The sequence below is a fragment of the Perissodus microlepis genome, chromosome 9 (genome assembly GCF_051167445.1).
Source record: "Perissodus microlepis isolate ML-2025 ecotype Zambia chromosome 9, ASM5116744v1, whole genome shotgun sequence".
Classification (NCBI taxonomy): Eukaryota; Metazoa; Chordata; class Actinopteri; order Cichliformes; family Cichlidae; genus Perissodus; species Perissodus microlepis.
In genome coordinates this window covers 29,862,168-29,882,982 of record NC_140469.1, presented here as the reverse complement: position 1 = coordinate 29,882,982, position 20,815 = coordinate 29,862,168, and the positions used below count along the sequence as shown (strand labels likewise).

Here is a 20,815-nt window from a genome sequence, read left to right as displayed (position 1 = left end):
AGTGACGGGAGAAGGGAGCGGGAGATCGACAGACGGATTGGTGCAGCGGCCACAGTGATGCAGACGCTGCACTGGTCCGTGGTGGTGAAAAGAGATCTGAGTGTAAAAGCGAAACTCTCAATTTACCGGTTGATCTACGTCCCTACCCACACCTATGGCCACGAGCTGTGGGTAGTGACCGAAAGAACGACATCGCGGATACAAACACCGGAAATGGGCTTTCTCTGAAGGGTGGCTGGCCTCTCCCTTAGAGATGGGGTGAGAAGTTCAGCCGTCCGCGGGGGCAGCAGCCCCGGCCCCGGATAATCGGAAGAAGATGGACGGATGGATGGATGGCACTGTTGTAGTGAACCGCTCAGTGTCATGTCATCTTTATTTTGCTTGATTTATTTATTATTTTACTGCATTTACGAAGACATTTTTGGCTCTGCTTCTACTTTGTTGACTTATTAAACATATTTCAGTCTTACCTTACATCATACTGTGCATTGTGCTGATGTTTGTTGTGTTTAAATTAATATTCATGTGCTGGAAGAAAACAGTTTCTCAAATTAATAAAATCTACATCTTACAGTATAAAGCGCCTCGAGCCGACTGGTTTTTGCAATTTAGTACAATATATAAAAAAACTGAATATAAATTTAGGCACTTCCGCCCTGGCTTCACTTTTATAACGGTGTCTTTGACTTTGAAAGGATCGTAAACCCGCTTCCTGTGTGCGCTGTGACTGCCGCTGGCTTGCGCTCTCAGATTGAGTGATCTCGGTCCCAGCTCAGCATCCAGCCTTCACACCGGACGGTGCGCCTGTGAGAGGAAGAGCAGAGCCGCTCTCTGTCGTTCAGCTTCTTCACTGAGTTTACAGCCTCGCAGACAGAACTTTGGCCTTTTTGGAGCTTCGGATCTTCGTTTTACAACATTTCATCCCGGCGTAAACAAGCGGAATTTAAGCTTTGGAGGAGAGCGCAGCGGAGGTCTGGAGATGAACCCCCCGTGTGCCCGCTGTGGCAAGATCGTGTACCCGACGGAGAAAGTCAGCTGCCTGGACAAGGTGGGAACTTTTCTTTAGGGACAAATCAGACGTTAAACAAAATGATGAAAACAGTTTAACACACAGAAATGCGTGTAAACTGGAGGTGCGTCACGTGAATGGTGAAGTGAGGAAAACTCACCTTTCAAACCCTTTTTAAGCTTCATGCTTCCAAAAACACTGGATCATTATATATAACTACCTTATAATGAGTGCAACGCTAGTGTGGGTTATTTAAGATGGTCTAGTGACAAAAGCTGTGATACACCGTTGTAGAGACCAAATGTGTGGGTGTTCCGTTTAATTTACCAAATTTATTTCCTCTGTTATTTAAATTTATCTAAAACAAAACAAACAAATATATTTCTGTTAATTTAGATTAAACCCAGCTTGCTATAAACACAGTTTACAGTTTTTTAATGTCATCGGTCAGCTCACTTCAGTTGTTTTTCTCTATATTTTTGTAAATAAAATTGTTAAAGTGTCACAATTACAGATCCAGAAATATTGTAACAACCAGCTGTTAACATAGCGCAGACTTCCTTTTAAATAAGTGCTGGAATGGCTCAATGATATGATGAATAACGGCTGTAACAGGAATGTTTTGGACCATCTTTGCTCTTAAATTCCGACGTAAAACCACATTGTTAATTTGTGCATTTGCTGGTAACACCTCTGTAATAGTCGCTTGCATAATGGTGATAAATTATTAAAATATGTTCAGCAGCCTCATGCATTCACTGTCAGTCCTGTGAGGGATCAGATGACACAACAGCATGTAGGCAGCAGCGCACATAATATTAGCTCCTCGTCTTTCATCACAAAAGACTCTTGTTTTAGGAATCAGCAGCAGATAAACAGTTTTTGATTGTAGAAGTAAGAAGAACATATCTGGATCCAACTTTATTATAAGAGCTCAGCAATGAGGAGAGTGTGGTTCAGAAAGAGAGAGCAGGCTGGACCAAATGCTACCTGAAAGTCTGGGTTATAATAGAACTAAAGGCAGTGTTGGAGGCAGTCATTTAGAGAGGGACGCAGGCAAAGAAAGAAGTTTAAGGAGAATGTGAGAAAAAGAGTGTAAGGTCGAGGGACATAAAGACGTTTGCTATTCAAGCACGTCCCTGCTGTTTTCACAGGTGTCACTTATTTTACATTTTTGACACAAAGTCTGAAAATAAAACTAAAGAAATAAAAAAAGAAATCCAGGATTTCTGTTTATCATTTGTGTTTTAATTAAAAGTTCCTGCAGGATCAGCATTAAAAATAACAGCAGAAATGTTTTAGCGCACAGTTCCTATTCTTGCCATGAAGAGTATTTCAGAGTTAGCAGCTTTTTCTAGATCCAGTGTGATTCTGAGACCTCGTCTTTGGTCAGTTTTTAATATCAAATCCTGATCCAGTACCAGTGTTAAATATACATATATAAGCTGTATTACTCACTAAGGAAGAGACTGGGAACCAGTCATGAAGTGTGAGGCAACATCAGGGCAGAGTTAAACACTGATTTACTTACTTTATTTTAAAAAATTAAATAAGTGTGACCAACAATTTAAATTTACAGAACTGGGTTTTGTTATTAGCAAATTAACAGGACTAAAATCAAGATTAAAAAAAAAAGGTAAATTTAAGATTTAAGCTCAGTGTGGAAGTCTTTTCTGTACTTTAATCTCATTCACAGTCAAATCAAAGGAGTCGCCCCCTACTGGCTGTTACAAAGAAAGCAGGTTTAAGGCACCTCTGTAGCAGCTTTGCTTCTCTGGTTCTTCGAGTTCTCTGTTTACTGCACATTTTTTTCTATTGTGTCCCAGGGAACATACTGCAAATGGTTGCATCACGCCTGTCCCAGCTCACAGTCTTAGCAGGAAAAACAAACAAAAAACTTTAATCTGAATTTTAACAAAATACTTTGTACAGAAAGAGTAAAAAAAATCTACACGGACAGTTAGCAAAAGAACAGAACAGAACAGAGATGACGTTGTAACATAAATACACACCAGGGGGAGGAAACTAAGGAACAGATGAACTTAAAAAGAAAACCATTTAAGGAGGGAAGTCAACTGACTTTCAGAATAAAACAGGAAGTGAATTGAAAGTGTGATTGTCCATGCGGATGCTAATCTGCAACATAAAGGCAGAAAACCTTAAAGCCTCTTGAAAATGGCTCCAGCTGTTGTTTAGCCAATCTTCTTCAAGTACAAAAATTGTAGGAAAAGATAACAGATACAATATTTGATTGCTTGACGTCGAGTCAAATATCAGCCTAACTGTGTATTAGTCCATTTCTAGTTCTTCCTTTACTGAAACTGAGTGTGTGCTCTGTGCAGTGGGAAATAAAAGTTTGACCTGTTACAGGTTCACTGAGGATTTGCATTTCAACACGTGTTGCTCTTTGACTGCACTTAAGTAGAGGATTAATATGGAAGTCATATGACCATGTTGACATCTCGAACACAAAATGCAGTCGCTTTCTAACTAATTTGACTTTGACTTTGACTAATCCCAGAGCGGGACAGATGGAGGACGCTCTGTGCTGGATATTAAAACGAGTAAAACAGAATCATATCTGTCACATTTTCTTCTGAACAAATATCAGTTTGCTTTCAGCTTCATACGTCATGTAGAAAATTTTCTGATTTTTGTAGCAACATAAGGTGGAGCTGCTCAGTCAGAGTGTTTGTAGTCTGGTGGTTGTTATCATGTGATCAATCATTGATAGTCTTGTGATAACAGGTGGCATAAGAAGCAGGAACTGGGACCACTGGGACTCTCAGATTTTGGCACATGCAAAAGGACTCCGTGCAGACGAGGTGTGAGATCTTAGATGTGACTTGTAGGGTGGGGAGACCTTCACAGGTGAAACAAAGGCAAAATTAGCTGAATGCAAACATCAAACTAAAACCAGCGACCTTTCAGGGGTCAAGAGTCAGTGACCTGGAGTCACTCACATACCTGAGGCATCTCTCGCCTGAGTGCCTGAGAACGGGGGGGGCACCGAATACCATTTGAAGGCTCCGGTTCTTCATCAGTAATTAAACAGCCAAAAGTGAGAGACCGAGCAGGTTGGAGGTGCTTGATTTTTTTCAAAACTTGACAAAATGACCATACAGGAAATAAAAACAAATACCTGTTCTGAGCAGCATGGGGTCAGTACTGTGGCTGCAACACGGAAGTGTGGCTATAGAAGTCTATGATAAAGACCAGCAGGACCACAGTAAACACTTCCCAGAGGACTCAGTTTTATTTAATACATTATATTCTTAGTTTGTATATTAAACTTAGCATCAGAATCCAAAAGCAGAAGAAAGAAGGGTGGAGAGCTTTAGGGTGGATCTGTCCTGTCACTGACTGGCTTCAAAAAGCTAAGCTGATGATGACCAAAATGCTCAACTTAAGACTTTAAAAACTGGACACTGCAAATGTTTGGGTGACATTATCATAGCTGCATCTGTCTTTTATATATAGCTGTGGTCACTAGCTGCTCTCTCACTGTGTGATCAAACAGAGAGCAGTGCTAGCAGCCGAGATCAAGCCTGTTGATTAGCAACTTTTTTTTAAAGAAAGTTGGTAAAGAGCTACAAAAACAGACTGAATCTAGAAACAAAGTGACTCAAGTGTGATGCTCACCTGTGAGCAAGAAGGACTTCAGGTACTTAAGCTGAGCTGATATGCATTTCCACATTTAAATAAGGTTCAAGGTTCAAGGTTCTTTATTTGTCACATGCATAGTTATACAAGTATAACACAGTGAAATGTAGCCTGACACGCTCCTCGACATGTGCAAAAATGGGGGGGGGGGGGGGGTAGAGGAAGAACATTATATATATATATATATATATATAAATAGTATATACATTGGGTGAATGTGCAGTAGTAGCAGCAAGCAGGTGAATTCTGTACATTAATATGAATAGACATCTGACTATTTTACAGGATAGACAATATAAACATATTTAAAATTAAAGGAATTTGGAATGTACATTGTGCCTGGGTTTAGAGTGTCTGGAAGAGAGTCCTGTCTCAGTCAATTATAGATGATGTGAGAGGGCAGGTGTGTGTGTTTAGGGCCCGGATGGCTTGGGGATAGAAGCTCCTCTTGAGTCTCTCTGTCCTTGCCCGGATGATGCGGAACCTTCTACCAGATTGCAGAAGTTGGAACAGTTTGTTGCCAGGATGGGACGGGTCCTTCAGTATCTGCGCTGCTCTAGTCCGGCATCTCCTGGTGTAGGTGTCCTGAAGCGGGGGGAGAGCAATCCTGCAGCAGCGTTCTGCTGTACGGATCACTCTCTGGAGAGCTTTTTGGTCCTTCACACAGCTGTTCCCAAACCACGATGTGATGTTCTGTGTGAGGATGCTCTCCACAGCGCCTGTATAGAAAATCCTGAGGATCTTTGGAGAGACCCTGAACTTCCTCAGTTGTCATAGGTGGTACAGGCGCTGCCTAGCCTTTTTGGTCTGGACCTGAATGTGGGCAGCCCATGTCAGGTCTGAGGAGATGTGGACACCAAGATATTTGAAGGACTGCACCCTCTCCACTGGAGCTCCATTGATGATAATGGGCTTGTAGTCTCTGTGCTGACCCCTTCTGAAGTCCACCACCAGCTCCTTGGTCTTGCTGATGTTCAGCTGGAGGTGGTTGTCCTGGCACCATGATGCCAGATTCTTCACTTCATCCATGTAGGCCGCCTCATCGTTGTTGGAGATGGCACCCAACACCAATAAGCCAAACACCCAAATAAGCAAATAAATAGGCAAATGCATCCCTACCCATGCTTAACATCTGCCTTTAACCACGTCTTATTACACGAGCAGAACTTCCTACAAGCAACTAACCACAGATATTAGTAGAGCCTGAGCAATACTGGTGGGGCTGATGTTAGCTATCTGACGATTATATTGGTATCTACATTTATAATACGTCATACATTAAAATTGAAAAGTAAGCAAGAGATGGGAGAACCAGAGGTTGTCTGCATATGCTTGTGCAACATCCCAACTGGAAACATGCATGAGTGGGCTGCTACCAACACAACAGCCAGCTGATCCTTACAGAGTTGGGCAGGAAAGTAGCGTCCATGACTTGCTGTGACAGAAAGACTCATAAATAACCTCACATAACAAATGTTATGTAAATCTCTTTATGTTTGGTGTGTCTGAAAGACATAGATAGATCTTATTCTTAAATGCACAAATATCTGCACTGGTCCTATAAATTCAACATCAATCGGGCTCTAATTTAACACAAAGGGAAGGCAATGTGGACGTGCCTTAGACCTGCATTCTTAACGCCCACAGGGAGGGTGAAAACTGTGGTTCTGAAATCAATGCCCTGACCTCTGTAACAACTTTACAGGTGAGTTTACAGGTTCGGTGGCTCGTGTCATGTCACAGTGAATGAAAAATGTAGTTGATTTAGTCATTTTTAAGTTTCAGAAAGAAACATGATCCACAACTGCGTCTTCACATCCAGTTTCAAAATACCAAGACGGGCAAAATGTGGTGTTTGAGGTTTCATGTGACTTTATAACACAATGGGTGATGGCTGTAGCCATCGTTTGTACCATTAATGCATCATAGCCATTACTGTACTAACCAGGAAGTTCAATGAGGAAAACCACAGAATGAAGCTTGAAAACGTCTCCATGAAAAGGTCGCAGAGATTTCAGACACAAACTCCAAACGAATTCTACACAAACACAGATCAGTTCAAACCTCAGTTTTTCTTCTGAGGGGATGAAAACACACAAAATGTCAAACAGGCCAATATCTTTATAAAGTAACTGATATACTTCCAGTTCACCAATTTCCTATACATCTCTGTAGATGTCATCTTTCACCAGCGTAGCATGTTTACTGGGCATTAATGGTTCCACGAGGGTATCACTGAACTATGGAAGCATTTGAATCTATTGATTCGAGTGTGAATCTGTGTGTTTTCAGAACTGGCACAAAGGATGTTTCCACTGCGAAGTTTGCAAGATGACGCTGAACATGAAGAACTACAAAGGCTATGATAAGAAACCCTACTGCAACGCGTGAGTCCCGAGTCTCTCTCTCTGTTCATGTAGCACTGAGGTCTCTCTCTCTCTGTACATTATAAATAACTTCAAATACTCTCCAATGTTTTGCATGTTGTACTGCATAATGACAGGTTTGCAGAGTGCTTATCTAACCTTGCCTTGACTCAAGTGTGACGATTATACGTCCATGAACGTTGTGCGAGTATAAACAGCATCGCCTGGCTGTAGCTGCTGTGTTATTATCTGCAGGCGGCTCATATCTGTGTGGTGATGCTTCCAGGTTTTTATAGCAGCGGTGGTTTCAGTTTTTGGTTGGTTTCAGTGGTTTTGGTTGCGAGCCCAGCCCAACTTCACTCCACTGCTGTTGCTTCTCCCACAGAGCATTTCACTTTTCTGTTAGCATGTTCTGCTTGTTATGATCTGTGCAGATTGAGACACAACACTGCTGTTTGTTGCCAGTAGAGGATACTTAGTGTGCGCTGCCAGACCTTCACAGACGAGAATCCAAGGATTCAAGACTTGGATCTGCATTTGATGGATGATGGGAGTAAATTACAGCTTGTGCTGCAGACCTTGTTGTAGTATCTTATTGGGAGGTTGTGCCTTTGACCTTTGACCCTGTTACTGTTAGTTGTTTGATGATCTGAGTGTCTGTCCTTGTTGCAGCCTGCTCTAACAAACAGCATCGACCAGTAAAATAAGAATGCAACACTCGATTTATTCACTCAGCTGTTGTCTACTGCTTCCTGCTAAATGTGCAGCTGTTCGGTGTTTTTTTGTTTAAACTGTTGACAGTTAAACAGATTCCAAAGTAGATTAAGGAGACGAGACTTTCCTCAATCAGGACGGACTAATGTTTGAAGCTCTGAGGTCAACTTTTCAGTGAAAATGCTGAGGATGTCACATTTATGTATTCAAGAGTAGTAGTGGACTATTACTGGTTACATACTGAGGGTTCAGAGACAGTGTGCGGCTTCTTATATGTTGGCAACAGAAATGCTGAAGTTAGCTGCAGGTTTTTTTGAATTCGACTTCCAGGCTGTTAAACTCGACACACTCATCAGCTGTTATAAGTGTTTTATGTTTGTTGCTGCAGAGAGCGTTGTTTACGGTGTAATCACACCTGAGAACACCGTAGACCTTTGATGCATTTGAACGGGTCATGGTGGTGACCTGATGACACGGCGTCTCTCTTTCTTCCACTAACGCAGATGTGCGCTGGTACCACTGCTGTTGGTATACAGTCTTACTGGACATTGTTCTCATTAACTACACATTGCAACAATTAACATCTATTAAAGCAGAAAACTAGAAAACTCTCCACAGGTTTGTCAATTTTAATACTTTCTGTAATCATGTGATTATTTAATAACAGTCAAATTAAAAGTTTCCAAGTAGGAGAATAAACAAGAAAACCCCTCAGAGTTATTAACGTACAAAAGCAGGTAAATATTTGGACGATGTCCAGAAGATTTTAAGTGATGTTGCCAAGTCATTCATGTATTGTATTACAGTGTAACCATTAGTTACTGTCCTTGCAGACTTTACTAAAATAGTAAGAAAAGCTTTTAGCAGAAAACAACAAGAACCTGGTTGATGCATTTATATACTGGAAGCAGGTATCAGTGTGTTTGTAGCAAAGTCTCTGAAATGAGCTGAACATTTGTAGGAGCTTTATCAGAAAGTTATCTTTTGAATGGCAGCCAGCTGTGAAGAGAACAAGTACACTTTGTCCACCGCATCGACTTACTGGCCTCACACACAAACTCACAACAGGGCTTAAAGTCAGAGGCATTAAATCGACCTTTGACTGTGGTTAAAAATACGTTTCCTGGTGTTGACCTGGTCAGTGTTTCCTCTCAGAGATTTCTTGTCCTGTAAACAAACAACTCTTTAAGCTTAAAAGCGATAACACTGGTGGCTTTTTCACTCAGACGTCTTACTCTATGAAAGTGTTTCATCTTTGGGGTGGGTGGTATCCTTCTGTTTTTCATGGCCTCATCCCTTCCTGACACTCCTCTGTGGTACAATTCTGTCACAGCATTTGTGTTAAAAATACGTTAAAGCTTAGATACTCGGGACTTAAGTCGTTGTAGTGCAATCAGACAACTACATAAACAGAAATATCAGGTGACTGATCCAATTATTGTTGTATGAGTAATGTACAATACTGAGTAACAGCATGGTTAAGGAGCTCCAGGCTCTGCCCATGCTAACGTCTCCATGTTGTAAACGAGTGTGACAGACAACATCTGGTAAAACCAGCATGGTTTGGCAGTATTTTCTTCCATGAAAAGTCATTTGTGTGCAAGCTGTGCATGCAAATGTCTTCTAAACACTCCATGAGTACAGAGGAACACCCAGAGCTAAAACTTAAAGTGTCAAAAACTGCAGTTCCTGCAGGCACCACTTGAGGTGCTCTCTTAAAACGAATCAGTTCCTGTAGACTCACATGTTACAATGTCAAACAGACACTCTGGTTTTGCCCTCTCTGGGTTGTTTCCCCTCAAAACAACTGTGTCAGGTGGATGTTTTACAGCTGGCCCCCCTGGATAACTGGATTAGGCTTGATTAACAGGCGTCCCTGCCCAGGCAGCTTCTGGTCTTTAAACAGGGCCTTCTCAGTTATGTGTGTGCTGCTGGTGCCTTTTGGAGCATTTTAATGGACTCACTAACAATATGATTTGCTGTGACGTCGGGCTAGCGATTTTGCGAGCCCTGCAACTGAATCAAATGTTTAGTTCATTACCAGGTCTCTGGAGAACCTCAAGACATGTTGAGGAGGTAATTTAGCCATTTAAATCAGCTGTGTTGGATGAAGGACACATCTAAAACCTGCAGGACACCGGCCCTCGAGGCCTGGAGTTTGATGCCTTTGGGCTCGGGGATCAAGGACGTAGCACTAGTGTCCCATAGTGCGGCACTAAATCTGCCAATCAAAAGAAAAATGTTCGCTGGTTCACCTTCATCAGAGGGACTAAACTCAAACTGCTTTTAAACAGGGACAGAAGCACTTTTGTTTTTCATCTTGTTAGTTAAGTGGTTGTTGCTTTCACAGCTGAGGCTGCTCTGTAGTCAAACGCAGTAAATAATGTCAGTTCAGGGTCCTTGTCTTTATTTTATTACAGTACTGAAAATGATGGCCTTGGGATTTCTAAATACCCTGGTACACCATTATCTCATGATAGCCCCCATGTCTGCTCACCATCAACTGAAATGAGATTTACAAATGTTGTGTCACTTGCTAAATGAGAATGACTCACACTTGTTTTCTACAAGCACCTTTAAGCTGTTTTTGCCTCTAAGTTTCTGCTGCACAAAAAGCCAAGTCTGTGTTTTGTGTCATATAACTTGTATGCATAGAGTTTAACCACTGCCTGTAACATTGTGTGTTAATTTAGGTCAGCCCTCACTCCACTTTCACACACTCTAATGGCTTTAGTGTGTGTTTTTCCCATAAAACACATTAGCGTGTGTTTGCTCTCTGCTGAAGAAAGTCACAGCAGGTCAGTCATTAAATTGGTCCACTTACCACGGCAGCTTTAAAGTCGTACATATATCTGAGGTTTCATGTTATCGTTCCACATTTGGTGCTTTTGGCTTTTTAATTAGAAAGAACTTAACTCACAATCATGCATTTCACCTCTCCTGGCCTGGAGGACCGTTCAGACTATGGGAACAAACACATGAGAATGATTTCTGGCCTGAGTGGAAAGAAAAGTTGATTTTTTTAGTAATTTTACCAAGTTAAAACATTTGATATGACATAGAAACCCAGACCATAATACCTGTAAAACGTTTATCTTTAGATCTACCATATATGTACAGTTAGTAATAGAAACTTTAGACTACAAGCAACATGCAACCATACATCAAACTCATCCATGTGGGCGTAGCCCAAGTCCAAGTCTGATTATTGAGCAAATACATCTCTCTTAATCTTTATAACTGTTCATTCTTGTGCTTAGTGATATTTGATGGCAGAATCTAAGCTTCTAATTGGATAATGGTTTCAGCCTGCAGACTGATTACCTGACAAGTGTTGGATCTGTCTGTATACATTCTGTTTTTCCCTTATTTGTACTTGAAGGTCCAAAGGACAGGATGTAAATCATTGCTGTGGCATAGTTATCTCCATCCATCAGGGTCGGGACACGCTGCCAGTCCATCACACGGCTGTTATTTCATAAACGATTAATGACTAGAAGAGTTTGAAAATGATGCCCACAGCACTCCAAGCAACGGTCCTCCCTCCAATAAAAGTCCTCCCTCTTGCAGCGGCAGGAACATTTTGTTTTCATTTACAACCATGAACAGTATTTTCTTTTTGGAGATGATTTGCATTTTTTGTTTTCCAAAGCAAAGCAATTTATGATTTTTTTACAGGATATATTTAATTAAGTTTATTTTTTGCAAAATGTCTTACTCTGTTGATGTCATATATAATGATGTACATCATTTGTTTCCAAGGGTTTAATCAAAATGCATAAAAATGAACAATGTTGGATACCAACAGATAGTTCCACTAAAGACGCTGCTTTAAATGCATTAAATCATTGCTCATTTTGAGGCTTGTAATTAACATATGGTACGATTGTTGTTAATGTTTCATTTAATGTGATCAGATCTAATAAACGTATTATCAACTGTTTCCTGATGGGAGGGAAAAAGCAAAAAGTCAAAGAGAACTCACAAGAAAAAGCCAGGCGTCTGTTTGTGTAAAGGTTTAAGTATTAACAGGTCATGTGACAGAGACTCGTGTAGTGATCAATGAGTCCCAGTCAGCATATAATGTCCAGGGTTGTTGTTACAAAGTAAATAAAACCATTGCTTCTGTAACCGTGTGGTGTATGGGGCGCAAAAACAAGCTCCGTCTCTCAGCACAAAGTCTCAAAACGTGGTAACTTCAACTTTTGTATTAATTTTGTCTTTAAATGCAGGAAAAATCAAACATTTATAACTGCAGCCTAAAAATATACAGAGTTCCAGCAAAAGTCTTAACCTCCTAAGACCTGAACTCTTCCACTGCATGCATCTTTCATTTCTCTTTGCTATTTGGGCTGATTGGGGCCTGATGACTGTAAAAACAAAGAATTACCAGATTTTTTTTTACCTTATTTTTGTTTTTAAGAAAAATAAGAGCCACATATGAAGATATGCGTTTAAAATTTTGATAGAACAGTAGCAGGATAATGTCCTCGTAAGTGGATATCAGGCCCTTGTAGAGCAAAATTTAGTATTTTGGTCTAAATAAGCCAAAATTTGATGTCCACATATGTGGACGCCAGGTCCTAGGAGGTTAATGGTGGAAAAAGATGAAGGAGCCATATTTCCCTTTCTTGCCAGTTTTTTGAGTCGCTGTGTGTGATTAGTTCCTTCCACTGCTGCCTGGCCTGCTGTCTCTGTCTGTTTGTTACCCTGTCAGGTTTGTTTATGTGCAGAAAGTGGCTGCAGACTTCCTGCAGGGAGTTCTTACTCATCAGTGAGAGTTTTGCTTTTGTACCTCACTGTTACATGTAGCGCTCAGTGTACAAACCAGCATCCTGTAATTACAGCGTCTCTGTGAGGCTGCGACTCTGACGCGCCTTGTTTTTAGTGCTGCCGTATATAACTGCTGTCTATTGTGCAAAAGCCCGGCAGCCATGTTTTTCTTGGCTGCTTGTGTCATCCCTCACCATTGTTGAGCTGTGGCTGAAGTCAACACTATAGTGACAACAATAACATCTGAATTGATGGCCTCATTTCTTATTTTTAGCTTTTTTCTATCACTCATTTTATTCTTGATGTTCTTTGTAAAATAGCAGGTTTGATCATTAAAATGAGTTAAAGCTACACTTCCTTATTGAAGTATTTAAATGGAGGAAATGGAATAAATGCTAGTTTTTAACTTTAGACTTTAAAGTGGGTACAGAGAGTATTTATAGTCAGTGGCAATGCTGAGTCCTGACAGTTTCTTTTAAGCACCCATCTGCTCTTTGAGTTTGCACTTATTTTACAGTTTCTTCCATTAAATATCAGCTTCATTGCTATAAAACACTACAATAGTCCCATAACCTTAAAGGTTAAAGAAGTATTTTCTTCCCACCCTCACTGAAGCTTCCATCCACATGCAGTTTTGCAGCTTTTTTGCAAGACTAACCCAGATAGGCTGTTAACTTGAAATGTGTGTCAGCAGTGCTACGGTCACTCTTCAGTGAGCTAATAAGGTTTTAATGCCAAGGATCCTGAGATTTTAATCACTGTATTGAAACCAATTTTGGTCACCACCTCCTCAGAATCCTCACTGCTGCAATCCACAACAGTTGTGGCCGGAGGTTTTAGCAGTGGCACCAACACAAGCAAAAACTCACCAGTTCGTGGGTGAACTGAGTTAACTTTAACGTCATGATGCTTGGTGTAAAGGTTTAACAGGTTTCTTACATTAGATGTACATCTAGTGGAATTCTGTTGAAGCGTTTTATGAGTTGAATATTTTGCATGATTTCCAAATCTACAGATATTCAAATATGATGATACACATGACAAACATGAAAAAGGCACATCATACATTGAATTGACAGTTTGGCTAATGCGAAAAGATTTGTAGAAAAATGGATAATAATGTGAATGTGTGTGCTGCTGATGTATTACACAAGGATAAAGAGGCCACCGCTGAAAATTCTTTAACCTTCAACCTTGAATTAATGCACTATTGAAAAGAGTCCTTTTATGTGCTTTATTGACATCCTTGCTTCACCTGTCTAATTCAGACACATGTGATACTGTCAGGTGTGGATTGTTTGGCATTGATTGTTCGCTTATCTGGGAGCCAAAGTGCAGGACACAGCATTCAATAATAAGTCAGCCTTTTTTTGCATCTGATGATAAAATAAACAAAGTTCAAATCTAAAGAATGTCTACAAAGACAAAAATATAAATGCAGAATCCAAAAACTCAAATATATTAATTAAGAATACCAAATTTCAACAAAAATCTCAGGACCATGACATATGTCCTTTTTAACATGGACAACGTTTATATTAAATTATTATTGGAGTATAAATAAAGATTCTTTATGTTAGACGTGAGGACAGACGCAACTGACCTCTTTTTCACTTCGGGGGAAACTAAAGGTCTGCGGATCTAACGACCATAGTCCCGTGCTTTTCAAAATCCTATCTACACTCCAAAAGGGGAGGGGGGCAACAAAAAAAAGAACAGGGGGGCAAGTAGGGACAAGGATTACAGAGGCACATGAGAGCCAAAACTCAAACACGCAATGCCTACTGACTTCACTAATGGACTAATGCAACCAGAAACTAGCTTTCACAAGCAGTAATGCTGCAGAGAAACCTCAAGCTGTCGCCTCTCACACACAGGGCTCAGTGTTTTCTTCAGGCAAAGGCACACACGCATGGATTCCTGTGGCAGGTCATGGGTTGAGTTTTAATCTGTTGTGTCTGAACCAGGACAGCGTTCGACCTCTGAGCTGTTTCATTAACGAGGCTCTGACACGCCGAACTTTGACCACTGTCTGCAGGGCCTGAGAGTCATCGTTTGTCAGCGCTGTCAGATTAAATTGTCTCTTTAATTCTCACATGCGCTACATGACAGATCATTAGCTTTATATGCAAGGTAATTAAATTTGCATGACTGCTGCTCTGGCTCAAATAGCTGTCTTTGCTTTAGATATAAAAAAGAAAACATTAGCAAGCAATTACACAAGGGGAGATTTTGGTTTTTGCACAATTAAAACACAACACATTCTCTTATTTCTGTTCAAATGTGGAGATTTTTTGCTCTTTTTTGTTTATTAGTATCGGCAATAACCTTCAGGAAAAATACTGCAGTTCCTCTAATGGCCACTAGAGGCAGACTGCAAGAGTGAGTCAGTCAGTGAGACTGTACCCACGTAGCCACCATGAACCAGACCTGGGATCATGTTAAATGACACAATGTAAACATGGAGAACATGGAGTGTGGAGTTATAGGCTGATGCTCACTGTAGCAAGTTGCATTCATAAATTGTAGCGGCATAACGCACAAATTCAGGTACCTGCTAATTAGCACTACACTACACTTTCTTTCTTCTTTTTTTTAACAAATTCAACACAAAGTAATTTGTTATGTTTAAGTAAAAGTCTGCTATGAGACCTGATTGCTTTTACAGTCTTATTTTCAGACTCAGTATTGACCGTCTCTCCTCTTAGGACATTTTATTTCTGACCACAAATGTATTCTTTTAATGAATCTTCTGATTTGAATCGTCTTATTGGTCATCATGTAATTACCACTCGCATTATTTTATAAAGCCTCTCTGCTATTTTTAATCTCAATGAATCTTATTTTTCTGAATAGAGGTGTAAATTTCACGGTGCATCCTTCTGATCATCACTGTTTTAATCACATAATTTCATTTCATTAATACTGTATAGCATTTTGCATGTTTTGTTCTTGAAAAGTGCCACATACATGAACTACTTACTATGTAAAATATCAGAATTTCTTTTTACTACAATAGGAGCACAAACTTTTTGGAAGGGCTGCACCTTGGAGCCGTCTTATTTGTCCAAATATTCCTTTTAAGATGTAGCGGTCGAGTTCAGGGAAGTTATAAGGTCTCAGCTTGATTGGCTGTAGCTTCCTGTGTTGGTGTCCAGCTGTCAGTATAAATGGCTGTAGTTCAGAACTATTGTTGTGAAGGGGAAACTTTCCACAGAGAACAAAACATTTTAGTAGCAGCCATAAACATGAACATTTTAAAAATAGGGCTTGAACTCCAAAACTGCAGACTATATGTTAAAATGTTGAATTTTACTTTGCCTCAAATATTCATTTCTGGCTCAGAAAAAAATAAACTTAGAACAACCAGCAGGCTCTCACCTGTTTGCTGAGGTATATTCAGTATTTACCTTTCTGGTCGGGCAGTGTGTGTGTTGTCTCAGGTGAAGATATTTTACACCCTCACTCCAAATGCTGCTCAATGTTTTGAGTTGAGCTCAGATTATATTGCAGTTGATTAAAGACCAAGTTAGTGACACGCTTCCAGGATTTCCTGCACATCGCAGCAGAAACAGTCCGCTGACTGTGTTTGTGGGAGGAATCTTCCTGCATGACATATTTCTGTTTAATTAAATGATCCTTTATGCAAATTAGTATTAATCAAAGCTGGTTATGTAACACTGCACACCAGCTGCTCCTTTGAACAAGAAGACACATGGAACAGATCACACTGAAGTCCCAACGACTCTCATCCACTCTCGTCCTCTCATCAGCGTTTCTGATCTGTGCATGTATTTAATGTAAACATTAGTCGAATTATTGTGCATCTTAACAGTCTTTTATCAGCTCAGATAGTTGTGGTTAAGACTGTGTGGTTATGTAATGCAACTGCCCACATAACCCACATACTCCAGTCTTATTGTGCTCCTCACAGCGCAGAGAGAAAATACTGTTCGTTTCTGTCTCTGCTTCTTCACCGAGGCGATGCAAATGAAAGTAACACGGAGACAACTTCTGTTTAATTCATGCATCTTATTCAGCACAGCTGAGTTTACAGAGTAAGCAGGTAGATGCTGAGCATCTCCTCCAGGTGTTTGTGCAGAAATCAGTCACAGAAGGAAATGCTTCCTTTAAGATCTATTAAAACCTTCACTGCTCTGTTTTTAGATGTTTGTGCATTATTAATTTTGAATTTGAGTGCAGGAGCAGAGACGTGCAGCACAGATTGCAAGAGTTAAATAACTGTTAGAAGTGGGGAGTTTTCAAAAGAGTGAACGGCGTAAACACATGAATGGGGCAAATAACGACTGACATCTAATAATGTCATTTGTGCAAAAGCTTAGCACTGACTCACTGAACACGGGCTGAAGATTATATGTTTTTTAATCAAATATTTAAGATTTTTAATTGACTATGCCTGAACAGATTGTTGTGAACAAGTAAGCTGATTTTACTCATAATAATACTGCTACTAATAAAAATAATGATAATACATTTTATTTATAGGCGCCTTTAAAACCCTCAAGGTCACCTTACAATAGTACAATAACAGTAGTAATATAATAAAACAAAGCAAAATAAAATTATACATAAGGTTAAAAAAGCTGTAGCAGTTTAGTTGAGTATCGAGTAATTTGTCTGCATCAGTACGTGAAAACAAATCAGCAGGACATTCATCTCATGGAGGCATCCTGTCATTTTTTGTAACATAATGAAAAGTTGTCTATTGTCTGGTTATTTCCTTCTAATGTGGACAAACTGCAAGCTGTCTCATGCAGTAAACTGTACTCAGTGGATAAAGTATAGCACAGTTACTTTAGCAGCTCACTTTATGAACGAATCATTTTCCGATTCATGCAGTGTAGTCAACTTACTACGGAGCCCCGCAGGGGACATGGGAGAAAAAAAAATTAAGACGGACTTTTGCGAGATCTCGCAAAACTAACTCGGGATCTCGTAAAACTTTTGCGAGATCTCGCAAAAGTCCGTCTTAATTTTTTTTTCTCCCATGTCCCCTGCGGGGCTCCGTAACTTACACCTGGCTGGTTACGTTTTCATACAAATTGCTTTACGAGCTAATGTCATCCACGATACTACATGTGCAGTCTGGTCCTTTGGTATTTGGACAATGACAGTTGTTTGTAGTTTTGTAGATCTCTAGACGACCACGGATTTGAGATCAAACAGTGAAGATGCATGCCTCACTTTCTGGATGACACATGGTGTGCAGTCACAAACGTGAGCAGGTTGTAGGCGCTTTTTAAAATTATCCATGTAAGTGTTCCTGAAGTGCTTCCAGCTCCCACAGTGATGAGGCCCACTTTACAATCCAGGTGGAGGTGGTGGAGTCATGAAAGCATGTGGCTTCAAACCTACTGAACCACTTTATAAGTTTCTTTCTCACTTGGTATTCGGTTATGTTAACATATTAAAGTCCTTTAATGGGGTTTTAGTGGAACTATATTCACAATAAAAGCTTGGACAAAGAACCTTTGGAGTCACTGATGTTGGAAGAAAGTTCATCTGTTTCCTGTTTGCTCCATCAAACTTTCCAGCCTAACGAAACACAGGATGGACATACTTTTTTTCTTTTTACAGTATTTTTAGAATATTTTTCTCAATTTCTGTGCTTCTCTTGGGGGTTTCTGCACAAATTCACAATACACATGAAAACAGGGCAGAGAGCTCAGTGTTGTGACAGAAACTAACGAGTCTGTCGCTCAGAGAGAGAAGCAGAAGAGAGTGGGGAGAATAAATCCGACTGTGAGAAACAGAGACAGTGCAGTTCATTGAGAGACGAAGCTGTTGAAAAGATATAACAAAACTTATGTAACCCTCCGTCTGATCTTTCATGGTTCGACCCGAGAGTCTGCCGAGACGGGACGAGGAGGGGAACGGCAGAGGAGGAGAGAGGCAGATACCGAGACAAAGACTGAGTTAGAGACAGTTTTAAGAAAATAAATCAATAGAAATGTGAAGGATTACTGGGGGCGACTGGGAGGCTCAGTGATCGCCATGAAATAAAATTAGAGGAAGAGAAGACAGAGGGATGAGCAACGGCTCTATTGAAGGCCGGCTGAGAACGTCACGCATGAACGAGTGAACAGAAAGACGAGGGACAGTGAAGAGAGATGAGTAGAGACAGTGTCCGGGTGCTAGAAGTGCTCCGTCTCTATACACAGCCTTGTGATGAGATGGAGCTCTGAATTCATTGCAGTTTATGTTGTTGTTATTGTGCTTTCATCAGAAACTGTGTCACGATACAAAGAGAGTAAAAAGCTCTCAGGAGGCTGAGTTAGACTCACTGTACGTTCTTTTTCTGCTCTTTTAAAATCGTAAATATCTTCCCTCTTATTTTTTTACGTTTTTATTATATTATGTTTGTTTTCCCTGTCCTCCCTCACCTACATGTTTTGTCTTCACTCTTTGCTTTGTGTTTTTCCTCTTCCTTTTATCCCATCTCCTTTTGATTTATCTTCATCTTCTTTTGTTTTTCATTTGCTGTCCAGCTTCTTTACATTTCATTCTTTTTACTCTTTCTTCCTGTTTCTTTTATTCCCTCGCTCCTCTCCTCTTTTCCTTCAGCATAATAAAGATGTAGTGTTAAAGCCACTGAGGACAGCGTGGTCTTTTGTCAGCTTCTTAATGAAGATATAAAACACCACCATTTGCTGACTGAGACTCATCTCCATGAACCAGAGACAAAGGTCCTGTCTACGCAGCAGTGTCGCTTAATGACGGCGGACGGGTTTTTTAAGTTTCTGCCATCGTCTGCAACTTTTAAACCAAAATTTGTGGCACAGATCGCTCCTCTGTGGGTGAAGGCAGAAGCAGGAGTTATGTTCCTGGAAACTAGAGTTGGTAGTTTAATCTGGAAGATTATGATATTTATTGGTGGAGGGATGAACGATCAGGAAGCTGGTACAGGTTCTCACCAATGCATTTATTCTTAATCCTTGTTGTACCTGAGTCAGACAGTTTTGTTGTAAAAAAAGATTTTCTAAGGTGTCATTAGGTCGACCATAAAGAAAGTTGAGACTTCTTTTAGTTGCAAAAAGGCTTTAACTTGTTTTTAGTGAACTACAACAACCAGAGGGATGCACTACAAAGAACGTTCAACACAGCAAGACTTTCTTTGTGTTAGCTGCAGACAACAGGTAACACAACAGGCTGAACGTTCATGCACATAAAAACGGATGTTTCACACATCGCAGGACACCTGGTGACTGCAACCTTTTCCAATCAGAGACTCTATTAAATGCTGATGATAAAAAAAACATTTTAAAACTTACAGAAAAATGTAACACTGCATGTAAAACAGTAAAATAAAGTTATTTCTGTCATGAACTCTGGAAGGATTTAACTCTTTTCCCCTTTAATGGCGAGTTTTGGTATTTCAGTATGCATCAATAGAGACGTGGTGTGAAGACCATTCAGATAGTTTCCAGGTTTTTCCAAGGGTAGCTGCATAATGTCAAAAGAGATCACCCTCACTGACTTCTGTTGCAAACCCAGTCATTTTGTTCTGAAATGTGACAGAAACCGCTCGTTTTAGAAGAGAGCTCACAAGTTATTCCTCACCAGCTTTCAAAAGGGTAAAACGTTAAACATTAAAGGTTACTGTCACACAATAAAGGAGACATTTAGAGTGTTGTGGAGCGCAGTGGGTCCTGATCTTGGTGTTGATGCTGCTGGTGTTTGTGTTGGTGATGATATTAATATTGATGGTGCTAGTATGATGATGTTGCTGGTGATGTTAGTGGTGGAGGTAGTGTGTGTGGTGTTGCTGTTGCTGCTAATGGCGGTAGTATTGATGTGATGGTAGTGGTGCTGTTAGTATTGATGATGTTGGTAATAATGCTATTAGTGGTGGCAGTGTGTGTCTTGTTGATGGTGGTAGCACTGATGTTATTGGTGATGACAGTGTATGTGATGATGTTGGTGGGGATTTTGTTGGTGGTGGGAGTGTGTGTGGTGTTGGTGGTGGGAGTGTGTGTGGTGTTGGTGGTGGGAGTGTGTGTGTGTGGTGTTGGTGGTGGGAGTGTGTGTGTGGTGTTGGTGGTGGGAGTGTGTGTGGTGTTGGTGGTGGGAGTGTGTGTGGTGTTGGTGGTGGGAGTGTGTGTGATGTTGGTGGTGGTGATTTTGTTGGTGGTGGGAGTGTGTGTGGTGTTGGTGGTGGGAGTGTGTGTGGTGTTGGTGGTGGTGATTTTGTTGGTGGTGGGAGTGTGTGTGGTGTTGGTGGTGGGAGTGTGTGTGGTGTTGGTGGTGGGAGTGTGTGTGGTGTTGGTGG

The 20,815-nt window shown here is 40.6% G+C and overlaps 1 protein-coding gene across 1 annotated transcript in view; it reads left to right on the top strand.

Moving 5' to 3' along the window:
• Positions 1-739: 739 nt before the first annotated feature.
• Positions 740-20,815, top strand: part of LOC146380774 (LIM zinc-binding domain-containing Nebulette-like) — a 54,022-nt gene continuing 33,946 nt past the window's right edge. Inside the window, exons 1-2 of the mRNA XM_084940200.1 lie at positions 740-1,048; positions 6,965-7,059. Coding sequence (XP_084796326.1) covers positions 980-1,048; positions 6,965-7,059 — 164 coding nt within the window. The 5' untranslated portion in view covers positions 740-979. The remainder of the gene's footprint in view (positions 1,049-6,964; positions 7,060-20,815) is intronic.